General features: G+C 35.7%; 1 protein-coding gene and 1 long non-coding RNA gene across 6 annotated transcripts in view; one reads left to right on the top strand and one right to left on the bottom strand.

The window, feature by feature from the left end:
- LOC127849528 (uncharacterized) overlaps nt 1–21,944 on the top strand; it is a 145,590-nt gene that overhangs the window by 47,164 nt on the left and 76,482 nt on the right. The gene's annotated exons all lie outside the window — the stretch shown is intronic.
- Nucleotides 1–21,944, bottom strand: part of LOC127849524 (neuron navigator 3-like) — a 200,169-nt gene that overhangs the window by 159,623 nt on the left and 18,602 nt on the right. For all 5 annotated transcript variants that reach the window (XM_052382148.1, XM_052382147.1, XM_052382145.1 and 2 more), the window contains exons 2-3: nt 5,042–5,159; nt 4,450–4,502 (exon numbers count right to left, since the gene is read on the bottom strand). In XM_052382148.1, the coding sequence (XP_052238108.1) occupies nt 4,450–4,502; nt 5,042–5,159 (171 nt within the window). The remainder of the gene's footprint in view (nt 1–4,449; nt 4,503–5,041; nt 5,160–21,944) is intronic.

The raw sequence follows: 21,944 nt of genomic DNA, 5'->3' as shown, positions 1-21,944 counted from the left end.
CAATGAGTACAAAGTGCCCAGGTGAGCTGATCTAAACCATACAGGAAATCATTTGGTTTATGAGTAATTGGCTAAAAAATTTCCCCTGGAACCACTAAATGCTTTGCACTGTTTACTATTGAACACACATGGAGTCAATGGGTTCAATCTAATATCCTGTTAGCAAGAGTGCTGACGACCACACACTTCTACTAATATAAATCAATCAGACCTTATTAACAGAAGCACATACTTCCGAAGATGTACAAAACATTGGTTATTTGCTTACAGGTGGAGAAGTGGGTGTGCTTTAATAGTTTTTTTGGGAGAGGTTTTTCTTTCATTTAGGAAGCAGTACACAAAACATTTATTAAAAAAGTTAATATTTTATCGTTATAAAATTACCATAAACTTTTACCACACACAAATTGAAGCATTCAATACGTCTGCATTTTTGAAATGTTTATAAACCACTTTGACACAGATGTACAACCTTGACAATCTGTAAACTACTTTGACCGTTGACCTCTAAGCATGACAGTTACCTTGAAAGCAGACAATTGGTGCCTGCAGTCCACGCAACACACCCTTAAATATGGGTGTTGAAATTTAAAATTTCAGGGTTAATAGCAATGACTAAATAAGCATGGCCTTATAATGTATATGAGGATTTATGGTGTTCTGTTATTTAAACAGACAACATTGGTCAGTATTTACAAATCGTCAAACTGACCTTTTAGATTCTTACACATTCAAAACAACAGCAGTCATACCTCGAATTGTAAAACATGTAACAGTCAGTTAACAATAGGAAAGTGCACCTCGACAATCAATTAAGCTAAGAATTATGTTCGTTAAAACCAACAGATCAATGCCTTATTTAAACAAATCAATAGGACTCAACTTTCTCAATCATGATCACTCAATTACTTTCTTCTCCCTCAAAAGAAAGCAAGCTATTCAGATTTCTAGGAAGATTAAAAGGTTTATTGCTCTTCATTCCAAACTTATCTTACATTCTATTCTATTTTTGGTCTGGCATGTTTCTAGTTCTATTCATTGACATTTAACATAAAAATTGACAGGCCATTTCATAGCTTAATTGCAGAAATGTTTTAGCACATAATGGCCCTTCGACCATTATTAGCAAAGAAACTGTTTAACAAGGCTCCTTAAGTTATTTTACTTAAAAACAAGGCATCCAAACTGAAATATATGCCAATTAACAATAGTTAAATTCTATTTCTAAAATTTTAATGTAAATAATGCTTGTAACAAATCACTGGTATACATAACCCACCACAATTTATAATTTAAAATATATTTTAACAGCAGACCCTTAAATGTTTGGCAAATATCCCAATGAAGTAGCGATTTTTTTGCACAATTTGGCATAAAGCTTTGCCAAAAGAGCATGTCTTGAGAATACATGCCTGTTTAAATGCATGAAAACATATAAATCTGGCTTCATTCCTAATAAAGCCCCATCAATACTCAAAATCAACAAATATTTTGTAAAATATTTCGTGAAATAAAGTTAACCCATAAAAAATCAGTGTTCCTTATAGTATTATAGCCAAAATTTCAACGCTAGATGTGGTAAGGTAAAATAGATTTAACAAGATACAAAATGCTCGTTTTTATTTTTTGTGTGACAATTATTATAATCAATGTGAATTTCCCGCGATGATTTGCGAACATTTACAACAAATGTGAGATTGGCTTCGGGGCAGGGTCATAAGCATGACCTTGTTCTCATCAGCTGCCCGAAGCCAATCTCACATTTGCTAGTAAAGTTTTTTGGAAATCATTGCAGGAAATTTACGTGCACTCAGTATGTAGACATCTCATCATAAATAAAAGATGTAACAAATTATTGCTTTATAACAAATGTTTGCAACTTTAACTTTCTGCAGTCATTTAAAACTGTTGTTAAAATGCCATGCAAGTATATTGTCATAATCCCTTCACATTAAAATACCTATAAAACGACAATCAAACCCAGAAGTGTAATTACTGAGTCAGCAAACAGCTAGTTAAACTCTTTCCCACTTTGAAGCGAGTGAAAATGGCTATGTGCAAACAGCATAAAACCAGAACAGCCTGCGAGTAACTCGCAGTCTGTTCAGGTTTTACGCTCTTTGCTGCTCATCAATATCCAAAGGGTTTGGAGTTGAAGTTTTAAAAACTTGAATCTAGTAAGAGAGGTCTAAAATTCAATATTTTAATACTTTCTAAGGGACTACAAATGCATGAAAATATGTATCTAAGTGGTAAAGGGTCAAAGCTGTTATGTAACAATGGTGATGTTTTGTTTACAGGCAAAAGAAGTATGTGTTGTACAGTTTACAAGAAAACAGTATTTATTAAACAAACAGCAGTAGAGATTTTGTGAAACAATAAATGACTTTTATTTAAATAATGTAATGCTTCCTTTACATATATTTTTGTTAAAATGCAAAATAAAGACATGCAATGGTTTGTATATTAGAATGTTTATAAATAGTGGTTTATTTGGAAAAAAAAATTATGATCCGTGTTATCCGAAAATGGGTCTTATGCCATTTGCTGCCAGGGTAGGTCCAGAAAAGCCTGCGCATCTGTGCAGTATGGTAAGGAGCTACCCTGGCAGCTAAGCAGATCATGTGATTGTGCAGTATGGTAAGGACCTACCCTGGCAGCTAAGCAGATCATGTGATTGTGCAGTATGGTAAGGACCTACCCTGGCAGCTAAGCAGATCATGTGATTGTGCAGTTTGGTAAGGACCTACCCTGGCAGCTAAGCAGATCATGTGATTGTGCAGTATGGTAAGGACCTACCCTGGCAGCTAAGCAGATCATGTGATTGTGCAGTTTGGTAAGGACCTACCCTGGCAGCTAAGCAGATCATGTGATTGTGCAGTATGGTAAGGACCTACCCTGGCAGCTAAGCAGATCATGTGATTGTGCAGTATGGTAAGGACCTACCCTGGCAGCTAAGCAGATCATGTGATTGTGCAGTATGGTAAGGACCTACCCTGGCAGCTAAGCAGATCATGTGATTGTGCAGGCTGGTAAGGACCTACCCTGGCAGCTAGCAGATTATGAAACCATTCGTGACTTTACAACAGACAGGGTAGCTCCTCACCAGATTATGTGATTGTGCAGTATGGTAAGGACCTACCCTCGCAGCTAGCAGATCATGAAACCATTCGTGACTTTACAACAGACAGGGTAGCTCCTCACCAGATTATGTGATTGTGCAGGCTGGTAAGGACCTACCCTGGCAGCTAGCAGATCATGAAACCATTCGTGACTTTACAACAGACAGGGTAGCTCCTAACCAGATTATGTGATTATGCAGCCCGGTAAGGAGCTACACTGGACACATATGACATAAGAGCCATTTTTGCATGACAAGGCTGATGTTATATGCTATTGTTAATATTTTTGTATTATAACATGGTAACTTTTTACAAAATATGGCATTTTATTAACAATCGAGTTTAGGGACTATCAGAATTCAGCGTCTAATAACGGGTTTGGTTTAGACATCAAATAATAGTTTTGCTGACTCATTGCTTGCCATGATTTCTCCCCCCTGTAATGTTAGAATCTGCGAAATCTCACAGTAATTAATGTTGAGGGCATGACACAGTAAGTGGTAATTTTCCTTTTTAGCTACCACCGAAACATCAATGTTTATGCCAAAATAATAAGGATGTTACAGTTTATATTACCATTTGAGTACGTCAGTTTCAAATACAGGGCAAATTTTCTGCTTGGATTTGTTTACCTTCATTTATGCCAATATAATTATACCTTCTATAATTAGAAGGTTGTAATAATTGGAGTTGCCTTGTTAAAGGAGGTACCAGTAAATTAGAAACACTGGGTTATCTTTTTCATATTACTCAACATGTTTCATCTAAATATAAGCCATATTAATTATTTTCAAGACATTATAGTATAAATTAACTAAGTTTCATTTGCTTTAAGCTGATTTCGTAAAATTATAGTGGAATCTATGAAAAAAATTAACAACAGAATAAACAATAATTTATAAAATAGACATGTGGCAGTTTATAAAAACACTATATGGCAAGGACACCTTTGGTTCGGGATATAAATTGAAATATAACAATAAGGACAACTGTTCAGCTCACTACAATTCACCATGGTGAATTTTTTTGTATAGTACTGACAATTGTGTGAGCCACAACCAGTTGGAGTACAACATTATCAAATAACATGTAGCATATATTCCATCAGTGCTCCAGCTAGGATTTGAAAAGGGCAGGGGGGCTTTTCTGTCAAAAGGGCACTTTTTTTTTTTAAGGGCAGGTGGGGCCCTAGGAAGGGCAGGGCGGAGGTTCGGAGGGGCAGGGCGGGGCACCCTTCAATTTAGGCCTAGCTGGAGCACTGTTCCATAAAGAGAGAGCACTCTTACAAGAAACTGTACCAAATCTCATACACAGTTACTTCCCTTACCATTTGGGTATTGTTTTTTGGCTTCATCTTGATGTCCTGAAGTTTTTCATTAGCTGCAAAGAAATGAGAAGTATTTCAATGAGCAAATATGAACATGTAACAACAAAGTTTAACATAGACAATAAAATAAATATATCTTTTTATATAACTGTTTTTGAACATTTCAAAAGACCTATAACTGTCCAGTCAGAGCTATGGTTGATACAAGTGCTCCTCACCTACATACGACTTGTGATCAAGGTTCAATTTTCATTATGGGCGCATGTGAGCTTGGTTGGTGGTCACCATACCGACAGGAGGGATTGCCTTTAGGAATTCTCAAAATAGCACAAACCACACCAAAATTTAATATCTTTCAGTAAAACCTAACTAGCTGAAAATCGAAGGTTTAATTTATAATGTGTCCCAAATTGTGTGAGCAACCATAGCCAAGGGTGGGCAAACATGGCCAAAGGTGGGAAACAATGGCTAAAAATGGTTTTCTATCACTGTCAGAAGGCCTTGAAGAAATACTGCCAAAGGACTATTTACACTGGACCATATTCACCACACGGCCTTGTTATAACTTATAACTATACATGTGTGTACTTACTGACAGCCTCGATGACATCTGCTAGAAGTACGCCGTCTGTCACGTCCGTCTGCAGGTCAGATATATACCGCTTGCTGCGCGCCTTCTCTAGGTAGTGGTTGGCCCAGTCAGTGTAGATCTGAAACAGCCAAACCATGGCATAGAATATATTGAAGTCTAGCTCTTGGAAAATGGGGTATATTGAATGTGCATTAAGTGTCATCCCAGATTAGCCTGTGAAGTCCACCAGGCTAAGCAGGGTGATATTTTCCGCCTAAACTAGATTTTTCCTAAGAAGAGACTTCCATCATATGAAAACAAAACTATTGCCAAGCAATATATGTCCCCTACCGGCTCAACCATTGTCAGAAATACCACCATTGTCAGATTTTTTTATATATTTTTTTTAATTTTTTGCCATAGCAACCAGAATTTTTGACGTAGGAACAAACTGAAATGACGTGCATAATGTCCATATTGCCATCTATTCATGTTTCAAGTTTCATGAAAAAATATGAACAACTTTTAAAGTAATCGCAGGATCCAGAAAAAAACACCATTTTCAGCAGTATTTCTAGTCTATTTCTTGCCATAGCAACCAGAATTTTTGATGTAGGAACAAAATGAAATGACGCGCATAATGTCCATATTGCCATCTATCCATGTTTCAAGTTTCATGAAAAAATATGAACAACTTTTAAAGTTATCGCAGGATCCAAAAAAAACACCATTTTCAGCAGTATTTCTAGTCTATTTGTTGCCATGGCAACCAGAATTTTTGACGTAGGAACAAAATAAAATGACGTGCATAATGTCCATATTGCCATCTATCCATGTTTCAAGTTTCATGAAAAAATATTAAGAACTTTTAAAGTTATCGCAGGATCCAGAAAAAAACACCATTTTCAGCAGTATTTCTAGTCTAGTTGTTGCCATAGCAACCAGAATTTTTGACGTAAGAACTAAATGAAATGGCATGCATAATGTCCATATTGCCATCTATCTATGTTTCAAGTTTCATTAAAAAATATGAACAACTTTTAAAGTTATCGCAGGATCCAGAAAAAACACCATTTTCAGCAGTATTTCTTATCTATTTCTTGCCATAGCAACCAGAATTTTTGATGTAGAAACAAAGTAAAATGACTTGCATAATGTCCATATTGCCATCTATCTATGTTTCAAGTTTTATTAAAAAATATGAACAACTTTTGAAGTTATCGCAGGATCCAGAAAAAACACCATTTTCAGCAGTATTTCTTGTCTATTTGTTGCCATAGCAACCAGATTTTTTTATGTAGGAACAAAATGAAATGACATGCATAATCTCCATATTGCCATCTATCCATGTTTCAAGTTTCATGAAAAAATATGAAGAACTTTTAAAGTAATCGCTGGATCCAGAAAATACACCATTTTCAGCAGTATTTCTAGTCTATTTGTTGCCATAGCAACCATAATTTTTGATGTAGGAACAAAGTGAAATGACGTTCATAATGTCCATATTGCTATCTATACATGTTTCAAGTTTCATGAAAAATTATGAAGAACTTTTAAAGTTATTGCAGGATCCAGAAAAGTGTGACAGACTGACGGACTGACGGACACACAGAGCACAACCACAAGTCCCCTCCAGTGAAACTGGTAGAGGACAAAAACAATACAGGTGGAAAGTCTCTTTTCTGACTAGCCTAAGTGGACTGCATAGACTAATCAGGGATGACATTTTACAGACATGCATTAAGTGGACTGCATAGACTAATTGGGCATGACATTTTACAGACGTGCATTAAGTGGACTGCATAGACTAATCGGGGATGACATTTTACAGACATGCATTAAGTGGACTGCATAGACTAATCGGGGATGACATTTTACAGACGTGCATTAAGTGGACTGCATAGACTAATTGGGGATGAAATTTTACAGACATGCATTAAGTGGACTGCATAGACTAATCAGGGATGACATTTTACAGACGGGCATTAAGTGGACTGCATAGACTAATTGGGGATGACATTTTACAGACATGCATTAAGTGGACTGCATAGACTAATCAGGGATGACATTTTACAGACATGCATTAAGTGGACTGCATAGACTAATTGGGGATGACATTTTACAGACGTGCATTAAGTTGACTGCATAGACTAATCGGGAATGACATTTTACAGACGTGCATTAAGCAGTTTTTCCAGAACAAGGCTCATTTTGTGTTTTGGGGTGACACATTCGATGAACAACAGAACATATTATGCAATATGGTATTCTCGTGAAACCATTGGTAGTTAGAAAGCCCAAAGACTTCAAACATGAGTGTATCAGTATAAAAAATATAAACATCTTCATACTACATTTTAAATGGCATTGACATCCTTAGGCTTAATTAGACAGTCTTGAGTCAATTTCCTGGGTAAAACTAGTCCTCAGTGTCGTACAAGAAGAACTTGAGGATACACCAAGAATGAAGATCAAACATCGACCCTCCTGATCATCAGACGGACACCATGTCTACTACCTCCACCTATAAAGGATACATTTTTGTTAACAACGGAAAAAGTAAAATAAGGAAATTGGGTGAGACAAAAATTTGTTGTTGGCAAATGATATGGAGACATATTGAAGCCTTGTTTACCCTAATCAGGAACTTTTTTCTCAGAACATTCACACAATGCTTAATTTGTAAATATATATTACCCATGTCGTGCAAAAATAAGTCTTAATTGTCATATGCACCTAGCGTAGTTCTAAAGTAGCCTGAACAATCACACAGTCTGGTCAGGAGCTACGCTGTCCACTTAAAAATCATGAAAGGTTTCGTGGTCTCATTAGCGGACAGGGTAGCTCCACGTCAAACTGAGCAGATACGTGGGCTTTAATTGTAAAAACTAAATGTCTAAACACTGTCCTTATTTTGTATTGGGGACTGAGCAAAAGAACTTTGTTTCAAATACAAACTACTTATAGAGGCCTATATAGAAAGTACATGCCTTAATTACAGCTTGAATTTTATTGAATTAGATATTATGTTAAATTGTAGTTAAATGTTCCAAAGACCTTTTGTTACAGACACCTTGCCTCATAACAACTGGAGCTTTGTCACAGACGTGACGAAAAACCCCACATGAAGAGCGGATGAAAAGTACTTGAAATAGTGAACACCATGCTGAATGTGTAAAACGCACTTAGTGACCCCATGACCTAGTTTTTGGCTGGCATGGCCCATGTTCGCACATGGCCTAGAGATAATCTAGATAAAACTTCTGACCAAGTTTGGTGAAGAGCAGATGAGGATTACTTGAAATAGAGAGCGGACACCATACTGAATGTGCAAAATGCATAAGTGACCCTGTGACCTAAGTTTTGGCCCAGCATGGCCCATTTTTGAACATGGCCTAGAGATCATCTATATAAAACTAAATCTGACCAAGTTTGGTGAAGATCGGAAGTAAACTACTTCAACTAGAGAGCGGACACCATGCTCAATGTTTAAAACCTACTAAGTGACCCCATGACCTTGTTTTTGACCTGGCAAGGCTCATGTTCAAACTTGGCCTTAATATCATCTTGATAAAACTTCTGACCAAGTTTGGTGAAGATCAGATGAAAACAACTTGAATTAGAGAGCGGACACTTAATACGGACCAACCGACAGACGACAGACCAACAGACAAGTTCACTCCTATATACCCGCTTAACTTCGTTTGGGGGCATAATAACTATTTTAAACTCAACCTAGTTTCATTCCTATATTACGATTTTTGAATTCATAGCAAATGGCCTGATTAAGTAGAGAAAGTCTCAATAAATCTAGCATTATGAGTTTTCTTGTAATACATGTAGTTTAACCCATTTATGCCTAGTGGACTCTCCCATCCTTCTAAATTGGATCAATTTATTTCCAAAATTAGGGATGTCTAGTATATTTATTTTTATATTTAGAATATTTCTTACAGAAATTCCTTTAAGCAAAAATCGTATACCAAGATGAGACGCAGCATCATGCGGCGTCTCATCTGGGTCTACGCTGTTTGCCAAGGCCTTTTTCCTAGACGCTAGGCATAAATGGGTTAATAAACCATCAAATAGGCTTCCTGCCAGGATTTCTTTTGTACTGCACAGCCAAGTTGTCATGGTGCGCAAAAATAACAATCATCTGCAAGCATTATATTCTAGCCGAGCAAACATCAATAATTTTAAATGAAAGCTCAGAAAGCATCATAAATATTCCAGAAAGGCTGCTCCAAAGTTCCAGAATTACTTTACGACTTCCACAAGGCAGTTTAGGTGTACATTTCCCAAAGTTTGTTAAACATGTGTTTTCTTTGAATTGGGCAATGGAATTAATCCTCCTTCATTACATCAAAATTAAAGACTTAATTTCCTTTCTTGTAATACTACCACTTGTTGATCAAGTTCACATTCTTCTGGGCTTTGAACCACCACAAAAATTCTTAAGGATTTCCCAGAATGCATACATGGAAGGTAATTTCCATGTAAAATAAATTGCAAGTTACCAGCTTTTATTAATACAACTTCAGGCTATTAATGTTTCACACATTGTCATATTTTCCTCAAATGCCCAAGTACATACTAAAAGACTATTGTTAGCCTTTAAAGACATTATAATTGACACAAAGTACAATTGAGTTCTTAAAAATGAATGTCAATACCATTCAAATATTTAAATATTTAAGTTCATATGAAACTATATATATGATACCAACACCAGGCTTACTGAATACTCCCTTTAAAAACATTCCCTCATGTGTGTTTTTGTTTAATAGTAACTGGACCGTGCTCTGTGAAAAGAGGGTTTAATGCATGTACATGAAGTGTTGTTCCAGATAATTCTGTGCAGTTTGCACAGGCTAATCAGGTACGACACTTTTCCCTTTTATGGTATTTTTTGTTTACAAAAAGTCTCTTCTTAGCAAAATCCAGTTAAAGCGGAAAGTGTCGTCCCTGATTAGCCAGGTGCAGACTGCACAGTCTAATCTGGGACCACACTTAATGCACATGCATTAAACCCCCTTTTCACAGAGCACAGCTCAATTGCATTCAATAACAGCAGTAAAAGTAATAACAGATACATGGCCATTCATGGAAACATCAGGAAATATCAACAACATGAAAAAACACAACTAGACAATACCTGAGCCAATTATTTAAATTGATGTTCAAAACATGTAATACTTGAGTTTATTAACTGAAGGTGTAAAAGTTTATGGGCAAAGAGACTCTGGCCATAGAATATAATAATCTAAAATGTATGTATCACCTGAAGTTGTATAAATTGTTCCATCTTGTGCCAGTTTGATCACCGACTTTTAAGGTAATCTCATCCACATGTACATACACTTATATATAAATAAGATAACACATTTACACAATCCATCATTCCAAATAAATATCAATTATGATATAGTTATCTTAATATACAATTACTGCCACAAATAAGTCTCAGTTATGACACAAATATTTAGATGAAATTTCCAGATAAAATATGAACACTTAAATTAAATTATAAATCACTAAAAACATCTCATTATTATCAAATAATATTAATTTTGATAACTTCAACAAAACACATTCTAAATTGTTAATTTATTCAAGTGCAATTGTACCAGAATTTCAAACAAATCAAGTCATAATTGATAATAGGTCCATTTCTAAGTAAAAATTTTACTTCAACAATTAAGATTCAACGGTATATAAGTGAATAAGAAGTGTCTTTTAAGTGGTTGAAACCACTTGCTGTCTAGGGAAAAGGAAATTAAAACCATTAGAAACTGTGGGATATCTGCAACTTATGAAAGTCATAGAAACCCTGATAGCATACACATTGCAGCATATTTATCCCTGAAGTTTATTATGATCCATATTATATTTCCCCTGTAACTGATAAGCCCCACAGGCTGGGCCCATAAGCCAGTCAACACTACAGATTACTAATCTCCCTACAGAATAATCGGCACATTTCTAAACACATAACACTTTAACCAGGATAATATAATAATTTATTAGAACTTTAACCACTATATTTCAACTTAAGTATGGAATTTTATGTGACAGGGTAGAAACAAAAGTCTACCCAGTTAAGTGCAACACATGGTGGGATTGCTTCAACACACACATGACTGAGAATCCATCTAGATTGATACTCAAGATTCAAATAAATTGTTGCTAACAATTCTATGCTAATGTTATGACACCCACTCTTTATTCACTTCCAATATGCTTCTTTTTCCCTAAAATGCTAGATTTGCTGATGATGTAGGCGTCATTAGATGATGAACTGCAGGATTGCATGCCATGGCACAATATTGCACGCACAGCTAGTTCTATTTCATTGACAATTACTGATCAAACAGTTGAATTAAATGACTGATGTAATTTTTTTGTAATGAAATATTCATAGAAATACTATAAACTACAGACATTCAATCTCATTCTAGTTTGCACATCAAGCTATGCTTTTTTTAAGGACTGTTATTATAAGTGTCATCACTCCTCATTATAATCCCATTACATCGGTTTATGTTGTACAGCAAATTTTCATGAAGTTTCTTAACCAATGTTGCAATCTACAAACAAAATCCCAATACTATTACATACAGAATAAAAAAATTCTTATATTTGCTTTTGTTTGATATCAGTTTTAGTAAATAAAACCAGAGGCACTTTGATACAATATAATATCAGGCTAGTATCCTATGAGGGTGTACATACTAGTAGTTCAGATATTTAACTGTATAATACAGTTTACTATCTAAACTACATGCCATGCATCACACCTACATTATTTGCTAGGAAGACTGCCATTCAAACAGACTATTGTTAATGGTAACTCAAAATTAGTATAATACCATTCAATTAAGTCTAATTCAAAAGGAACAGTGAAACACAAACATATGATTTGATAAAAAGTACCACAATATTATCAATAGTACATATATCATTATTATAACATAACTGATCTTATCTCAAATAATTACAAAACTGATCTCATACAATTGTATAATTTTATATCAGAATATCAATCAGATTGTAATGGTTTTAAATATTATATTATATTTGTATACAATCATTTTTTGACGATGCTGCTTCAGCGAAGCAGCTCGTCTAAGTTATCATACCATGAAACAATTGTTCACAATGGTGACCTATGTAAAAGAACGAGCCAGTCCGATTGAGTTAGCTAAATTTTCTCAATGGCTGATTATCCTTGATAAAGGTAAAGGCAGCTTGGTTCCCGACCTCTTTCAAATTTATCGAGAAGTTCGGGACAGGAACCAGACATGAAACTGCTAGGTGGCACTTCAAACGCTGTGACGCTGGGAAAACCCCAAATGTAGTTATTTTTAGATTTGATCTAGAAGTAAACCCGCCTCCCAGTTTTGCTTAATGGGTCAAGTTCCCCACGGGTACTTCTTCTCTGAACCACCAAATTATTTTTTCATACCCAATTTTTGTTCGTACCCAATATATTTTTCGTACCCACATTTTTTCCGTACCCACATTTTTTTTCGTACCCAAATTTGTTTTTGGCATTATTTTTTCGTACCAATTTTTTTTTTGTACCCACATACACAATTGTGGTGCTGTAGATAAACTTAAATTGATGCTTTTATATCCATCCACTTCAAAAGCATCATCACACCAGTACTGTCAGTACTTTGATTTTAATTATAACTCTAAGGTTCCTCATCTGCAGCTATCAGTTGAAATTACCTAAGATGATTCTTCATTTAACTGAGGAGCTGCGCCATGAGCGCATGATACGCCCGTCGTTCGCCAATGAAGTAGTAAGGTAATAAATAACCCTTTGAATCATTTTTTTACTTCAGTTTATTTGTATTTGAATACATGGTTTATTTTATAAGTACATGAGCATGGAGCGCCGTCTCCTTGACATTCATACCATATCTTTTTTTGAGTATATGTATGCATTTCTTTAGAGGATATGGAGTTGAAGTTAACCTGTTATAGATATTTTGACCAATAATAAAAGAGAAATGTAGATGGGTAAGTGGTAGTGTACAATCGGAATAGAAAAAAGCTCACCTTGTTCAATTTTTGACGAACAAAGTCCCATAACTCTGGAACGACAATTCAGAATTCCGTCAAAAACGAAAGGGGATCAGGGTTTATCAATATTAAGATTGTGTTGAAATTTGAAAAAAATCCATCGAAGGATATTTGAGCTACAGTAGGACATTCAATGAAATCACGAAATTTTGACGAACAAAGTCCCATAACTCTGGAACGACAATTCAGAATTCCGTCAAAAACGAAAGGGGATCAGGGTTTATCAATATTAAGATTGTGTTGAAATTTGAAAAAAATCCATCGAAGGATATTTGAGCTACAGTAGGGCATTCAATGAAATCACGAAATTTTGACGAACAAAGTCCCATAACTCTGGAACTACAATTCAGAATTCCGTCAAAAACGAAAGGGGATCAGGGTTTATCAATATTAAGATTGTGTTAAAATTTGAAGAAAATCTGTCAAAGGATATTTGATGTAGCGTACGACATTAACAGACGGACGGACGGACGGACGGACAGACGGACGGACGGACGGACGGACAGACGGACGGACGGACGGGCAGACGCGGGGTATACCATAATACGTCCCGTCATAGACGGGCGTATAAAAAGCCATGGACCTAAGTGATTGCTCATATAAACCCAGCTCTTAGGAAATGAGTGTTTCCTGTTTTCCCCTTCAATACTTTGGCCCTCACCCAAAAGTTTGTGTAAGTCTACTGGTCATTAATCAAAACATGATTTCATAATCCATTTCATGCATCCCACTTCAAGATACTTTAGGAGTTGCCAGACTTGCAGACATCACAACAATAGGTCAGTGCCAAACAGGCTGAAGAGAACGCAGGAAGTTCAGTTGGCAATCCTATGTATGCATAACTCTATGTGAAAATGGGGCTTAATGCATGTGCAAAAAGTGTCATCCCAGATTAGCCGGTGCAGACTGCTGGGATGACACTTTCCCCCTAGAATGGATTTTCTCGTTGAAAACAATGAATGCTCCCCGATGATGCCCTTTGTCAATCTATGTGTTAATAACCACCTTAAAAAATCTATTATTAGCCTCGGTAACCTTGACCTTGACCCCAAATGACATCAAGTGTCATCAAAAGATAGAGGTCTATGCAAGGTACCTACATGCCAAACATCTAAAAGATCGGTAATATATTGAAGGCGCTATGAGAAACTGTAACAAAAGTGTAACAGAAAAATATATTATTAGCCTCAGTGACCTTAACCCAAGTGACCTCAAACCTCATCAAAAGGTAGAGGTCCATGCAAGGTACCTACATGCCAAATATGAAAGAGATTGGTAAAGTATTGAAGGCTCTTTGAGAAACTGTAACAAAAGCATGACGAAATATAATATTAGCCTCGGTGACCTTGACCCCAGTGACCTCAAACCTCATCAAAAGGTAGAGGTCCATGCAAGGTACCTATATTGCAAATATGTAAGAGATAGGTAAAGTATTGAAGGCGCTATTAGAAACTGTAACAAAAGCATGAAGGAAAACCTATTATTAGCCTCCGTGACCTTGACCTTGAACCCAGTGACCTCAAACCTCATTAAAAGGTAGAGGTCCATGCATGGTACCTATATTGCAAATATGTAAGAGATCAGTAAAGTATTTAAGGCGCTAATAGAAACTGTAACAAAAGCATGAAGGAAAATCTTTTATTAGCCTCCGTGACCTTGAACCCAGTGACCTCAAACCTCATCAAAAGGTAGAGGTCCATGCAAGGTACCTACATGTCAAATATGAAAGAGATAGGTACAGTAATGAAGGCGCTATGAGAAAAGGTAACAAAAGTGTGACGGAAGGAAGTAAGGAAGGAAGGACAAATTGGCATTATATGCTCCGCCAAATTTTTATTTCGGGGAGCATAAAAATTCCATAAATGCTTAAAGTGTTGTCTCTGATCAGCCTACAGGATTGCACAGGCTAATCTTGGACGACACTTTACTCACATGCTTTAAGCCCTGTTTTCCCAGTGCGTGGTCCACATGCATTTGCTTAGAAGACAGACATATTTTTTTTAAACAAAACAACAACAAGAAATATGCCAGCCACCAAACCCATATATGAATGTTTAATGTATTCATTTACAATAACTATGTACATGTGTATGTGCAATACCAAGCTAGGTCTGCATGTAAGCTGCAAATACACACAACTTCAGAATAATACCTCCATAAAAACTTGCTTAATGAGACCAAAAACAAATGCAATTTTTAACAACAGTATACATGACCTTTACCTCACAGGCACAGAATGAACTCCCATGCTTGACCTTTATATCAGCAACATACATACACAATTTCTTGGCAATACCTCCCTCCTAACTAAAGATTCACCAAAAACCAATTTCCTATATGTTGTATATTTAGAAATGGTTGCCATGACCCCGGCAAACTCTATGCATGTCCATTTTCAGCACAAGAGGATTAATACAATTCTAATGACAATCCAGAAACTAGGTTACAATCATAAAGTAGGGCCTCAAGTGAAATGGAAACATTTCCAGGAGAAACTAGATGATAATTCCAGGTGGGAAGCTGACAGGGAACCGTTTTAATGCCTCAATTGTTCTCTAGAAAACCATGGCTAACACCAGTACATCAAGACCTGTAAACACTGGCTACGCCTCTTTTTTGTGGTGAATGAAACTTTTCTTACATTTTTGACAAATCTGTTCTCATCTATCACCTAATCACACACTGGCTCAATGTTAATTTATCTCAAACAGAGCTTAAAACATATTCATAAAGTGTCGACCCAGATTAGCCTGTGTGGTACACACAGGCTAATTAGGGACCACACTTTCCCCATAGACTTGATTTTAGTTTAGAAGAGATTCATTTAAATGAAAAATGACAAAAAAGTGGACCGCACTGGCTAATCAGGGAAGAAATTTTATGCACATGCATTAAGCCCCCTTTTCCCAGATTGTGTCTCAGATTGGGCAAGTGTTTTCCAACCGTGTACAGAGTACATGATTCTTCATTCATAATGATTGTGGCAGGCTTAAGTTACCTGCAATTGGCAGCTGGGATTCATTTTTGCTCCTCAGAGAACAGCTCTGACAGTTGTTGAAGATGAAAGCTTTTTTTCAATAGTAAATATCACCTCTAGAAAATAATGTTTCACAGGTAATGGTAAGCACCATTAAGTGAAGCGTTGAATATTTCTATGAAACGGGCATTAACTTTTAGTTGAGTTTGTTAGAACAATTAGTGCCAGATAGTTCCCTGACGTCAGCACTGAAACAAGACCTGTATGGATACAATAACAGTACTCAAGGGATAAAAAGAAAATGATGAATTAAAAAATAAACCAAGAATGTCTGTGAAACTTGAAAAAATGTTTTTTTGTAAGATGATTACTTTAGCAACCAACAAAAAAGGTGCTTAGAATAAAATAATTGGAGGAGATAAACACAAACCTAAACTGCAAATAAGCATATGTGTATAAATAACATCTTTGCATTACTTTAAAACCTAATTTAGTAAAATGATGATGACAACCAACCAAAACAATAATGCCTAGAATGCAAAGACATGCAGATAACCACAGACAAATATGAGCATGTGTGTTTTAACCCATTTAATGGACCATGCCTAATGGACTGTCCCATTCTTCTAAATTGGATCAATTTATTTCCAAAATTAGGGATGTCTAGTATATTTATTTCTATATTTAGAACATTTCTTACATAAATTCCTTTAAGCAAACAGCACAGAACCTGATGAGACGACGCATCATGCGGCGTCTCATCTGGGTCTACACTGTTTGCCAAGCCCTTTTTTCGAGACGCTAGGCATAAATGGGTTAATAATGGCACAAGGAAATATGACAACACAGTATCAGTCATATTATCATTTAAGTTAACCCACCACATCCACCCCAACCACTTTGTTAAAAAATCAGTGCTAAATCAAAATGGTATGCACAGCTACCTGCTGTGTAACCTTCAAGCAAATAAAAATAATCAGAAACACTTGTAAGCACAATTATTGTAAAGAAGCATGTTACCCCTTCATCAAAAATGTTATAACTGTTAGCAATATTTCTATACAATCACAATTGGACTTTTATCTTAATCAAATAAGGGTTAATCTGTGGGCAGCAAGTGCACAACAATTCTGGTCTTATTATAAAGCCACTATTTTGCATGTGTGTTTTTTGCAGCTATTATCAGATGGGAATCATTGATAACACGATAAGCATCCCGGCGGGTTTTCTTTGCAAGGAACGTTACATGCCAACCAGTGCAGCTTCTTAGTTAAAAGCACTGATCCTTTGTTTCAATGTTTATTTCACTTTTCATTTAACATAAGCAATCTTACAATAGTGCCTTAGTTACGCTCACTTGGTCATTGTTGGATCAGGTACTATAAAGTATACTTCAATGTACCCTGGGTATGAAAAATGTGCTTAAATGTCACAGGCCATACTCTGGGGTTCTTTTTAGTAGATTTACTTAACTCCTTAATATTTTACTAAAGAGAACCCAAAATATAGTACAATGTGACAAATTCCTTCACAAAAACTTCACATAAAGCGCTGCTGTCAGTTATAATAATTACTCAACATGTTAAGCATCTGGATATAATATTTACATAATTTAAGCTGCATCCTTTGTCAACTGGTCTTATTCTTTTAACAGCAAGCTCCAGACCAGCCTAAGCAATTGCGGATGCGCAGGCTGGTATGGAGCTATGCTGGCGGCATATGGGGTAAGACTAACTTTTGCATGACAAGCCTCATAATTATGTGATTCAGGATAAATCATTGATAAAACAATAAAACAAAAACACTTAAATATGTTGCCTTATTGGTGCATAAAGGTACCATGTGACATGACATGTGACATGGTAACTTTTTGCACAAATGAAGCCATGTAATCTTTGTGCTAAAATCAACACAAAAGCTCTAATTATTCCAGTAACAATTAGCATTTCTCCACTAGTGTCTATAAAATATCATATATTACACTGTTACAAAAAGCTGCCTTTAACAACCAATGTCACAAAAAGCTGCCTTTAACAATCAATGTCAAATTGGGAAATAAAATACTTCAAACCCAGGCCAGATTGCTGTGTTGGCACAGACAACAATGTTATTATCCAAATCATCTTGCAATAAAAACATAACAATCTATAGCAGTGCAATAAAAACGCAACAATTTATAGACTAACAAGCTGCTTAAACAGTTTAAATGTATTGATTGATTTGGAAGAACATCCCTGTTCTGCTGTTACAAACATAATAAAAGACGATTTGGCTCAATAATTCTTCATTAAACCAACTAAAGGTAGCATATTTTTGAGTAGCAAATATTCACAAAAATAGCTATGTAATTACATGCTGAAAGACTGTACCAAAAATTAAACAATAATCTTGGAATGCAAAATTATATTCAAAACATGATAAATTATTTGTTCATAGTTATGTATCAATTGTTTTTAAACCTCTTTATTTATATTGTTTTTTAATTTATATTGTGAAAAAGAATTATTGCTAGAAAAATGTTATATTGTGGACAGTCTATTTTACAACTCAATGTAACACAAGTCACCTCTTATGTTAATCTTTGTCATAAGAACTTACCATTGGTTACACTTACAACCACTCATGTCCACATCTGTCTTTACAACTGACCCTTGGTATAACAGTAGTAACCACTTATGTAGACCACTGTCTTTACAAATGACCATTGGTGTAACACTAGTAACCACTAATGTGACCCCTGTCTTTACAACTGACCATTGATGTAACAACAGTAACCACTTATGTAGACCCCTGTCTTTACAACTGTAACCACTTATGTAGACTTCTGTCTTTACAAGTGTAACCACTTATGTAGACATCTGTCTTAAAACTGACCATTGGTTTAACACTAGAAACCACTTATGTAGACCCCTGTCTTTACAACTGACCATAAGTTTAACATTAGAAACCACTTTTTAGACCCCTTTCTTACAACTGACTATTTGAGTAACATTAGTTCTCTCTTACACAGCCCTCTGTCTTTACAACTGACAATTGGTGTAACTCTAGTAACCACTTATGCAGAAGTCTGTCTTTACAACTGACCATTGGTGTAAAACTAGTAACCACTTATGTAGAATTCTGTCTTTACAAATTACCATTGATGTAACACTAGTAACCACTTATGCAGACCCCTGTTTTTATAGTTGACCCTTGATGTAACAACAGTAACCACTTATTGAGATGCTGTCTTTACAAGTGACCATTGGTGTAAGACTTGTATTCACTTATGTAGACCCCTGTTTACAAATGACCCTTGGTTTAACAACAGTAACCTCTTACGTAGGTGCTGTCTTTACAACTGACCATTAGTGTAACTCTAGTAACCACTTATGCAGAAGTCTGTCTTTACAACTGGCCATTGGTGTAACACTAGTAACGTCTTATGTAAAACCTCGGTCTTTAAAACTGGCCAAAGGTGTAACACTAGTAACCACTTATGTAGACCTCTGTCTTTCAACTTACCCTTGGTGTAACAACAGTTAACCCTTATGTTGACCCCTGTTTTTACAATTGAACATTGATGCAGCACTAGTAACCACTTAAACAGATGTCTGTCTTTACAATTGATCATTGGACTGTAACACTAAATTACGTAACCACTTATTTAAACGTCTTTTTTTACAACTGACCATAAGTGTAACACTAGTAACCACAAAATTATGCAGATGCTGTCTTTACAACTGGCCATTGGTGTAACACTAGTTACCACTTATGTAGACCTCTGTCTTTAGAACTTACCATTGGTTTAACAAAAGTAAGCACATATGCAGACCTCTATCTTTATAACTGACCATTGGTTAAGAAAACACTTATGTAGAACCCTGTTTTACAACTGATCATTTGTGTAACACTAGTAACCTCTTATGTAGAACCCTGTCTTTGGGTTCTGTCAATGGCAATTGTTGTAACACTAATAACCACTTTTATCATATCACCGCATAATATCTGCCTGATATAACGTTGCCTGATATATTTTTTATATCATGGTCAACAGGGAGTTCTAATATCAGTCATGTGGGGAGGATGGCCATATTACTCGGAATCAACTATAAAGTAATCATTTTAAGTAAAATCGAATCAGATTTAACAAGACAAACAATTTGATACCAATATGTAATATATTTTAAACACAAAATGCAACACAAACAGCAAAAAACATTTTTTACAAATATTAAGCGCGCGTGTTCATGACGTCATTATTAACACGTCAAACGACAAAAGTCATATTCTTTCCCGCTAAAACTGCAGCTTTTTAGCGTTTTTTTTTTATATTATTTCTTCAAAATCAGGGACATAGAGGTATGATAAACAGAAAAACAGGTTACTGCCTGATCTTTTTGAAATATATCAGGCTCGGCACAAATAAAATAACGGCTCGGCAAGCCTCGCTGTTATATTATTCTAAGCCTTGCCTGATATATTACAAAAAGATCAGGCAGTAACCTGTTATTCTCTATATGTAGACCCCTGTCTTTACAACTGACCCTTGGTGTAACACTAGTTAACTCTTATGTAGAACCCTGTCTTTACAACTGATCCTTGGTATAACACTAGTTACCTCTTATGTGGACTCCTGTCTTTACAACTGACCCTTGGTGTAACACTAGTTATCTCTTATGTAGAACCCTGTCTTTACAACTGATCCTAATGGTATAACACTAGTTACCTCTTATGTAGAACCCTGTCTTTACAACTGACCCTTGGTGTAACACAAGTTACCTCTGATGTAGAGCCCTGTCTTTACAACTGACCCTTGGTGTGACACTAGTTACCTCTTATGTAGAACCCTGTCTTTACAACTGACCCTTGGTGTAACACTAGTTACGGTACCTCTTATGTAGAACCCTGTCTTTACCTCTTATGTAGACATCTGTCTTTCCAACTGACCATCTGTGTAACACTAGTTACATCTTTTATATAAGTCTGTCTTTACAACTGACCATTGGTGTTACACAAGTTACCTCTTCTACAGACCTCTGTCTTTTCAACTGACCATTGGTGTTACACAACTTGACAAGTAACCTCTTGTACAGCCCTCTTTCTTTACAACTGATCATTGGTGTTACATAAGTTACCTCTTCTACAGCCCTCTGTCATTTGAACTGACCATAGGTTTAGCAAAAGTAACTTCTTATGTAAAACTCTGTCTTTACAACTGACCATTGGTGTAACACTAGTTACCACTTAAATCAGATGTCTGTCTTTACAAGTGTTGATTGGTGTACTACTGGTTACTTTCTTATGTAAACCTTTTTCTTTACAACTGACCATTGGTGTAACACTAGTAACCACTTATTTAAACCTCTGTCTTTGGACCATTGGTTAACACAAGAAACCGCTTATGTAGAACCCTGTCTTTACAAGGGACCCTTGGTGTAACACTAGTAACCACGTATGCAGACCTCTCTCTTTACAACTGACTATTGGTGTAATGCAGTTACCACGTATGCAGACTTCTGTCTTTATAAATGATAATTGGTTTGACACTAGTAAAAACCACTTATGTAGACCTCTGTCTTTACAAATGACCATTGATGTACATGTAACACTAGAAACATTTTTTTAATTCCTATATTAATACTTAATATTTTAAACTGACATTTGAAATAATTTTAATTATTATGTGACCTACAAGTTATTTCTAGAATTTATGTCATGACCATTTTATCAGTATCACATTTTAATATACACTTTACAATACATTTTTCTGTACTTTTTTATGATTTGTTTAAGAATATTTTGGAATAAAATGTTTATGTATTTTCTGTTGTAACGATAGCAAAATGTCCATGTTGATTTTTAGGCAATGAAAGC

Source organism: Dreissena polymorpha, chromosome 11 (assembly GCF_020536995.1).
Source record: "Dreissena polymorpha isolate Duluth1 chromosome 11, UMN_Dpol_1.0, whole genome shotgun sequence".
Taxonomy (NCBI): Eukaryota; Metazoa; Mollusca; class Bivalvia; order Myida; family Dreissenidae; genus Dreissena; species Dreissena polymorpha.
Note: the sequence above shows the minus strand (reverse complement) of the source record. Positions and strands in the feature narration are given on the sequence as shown.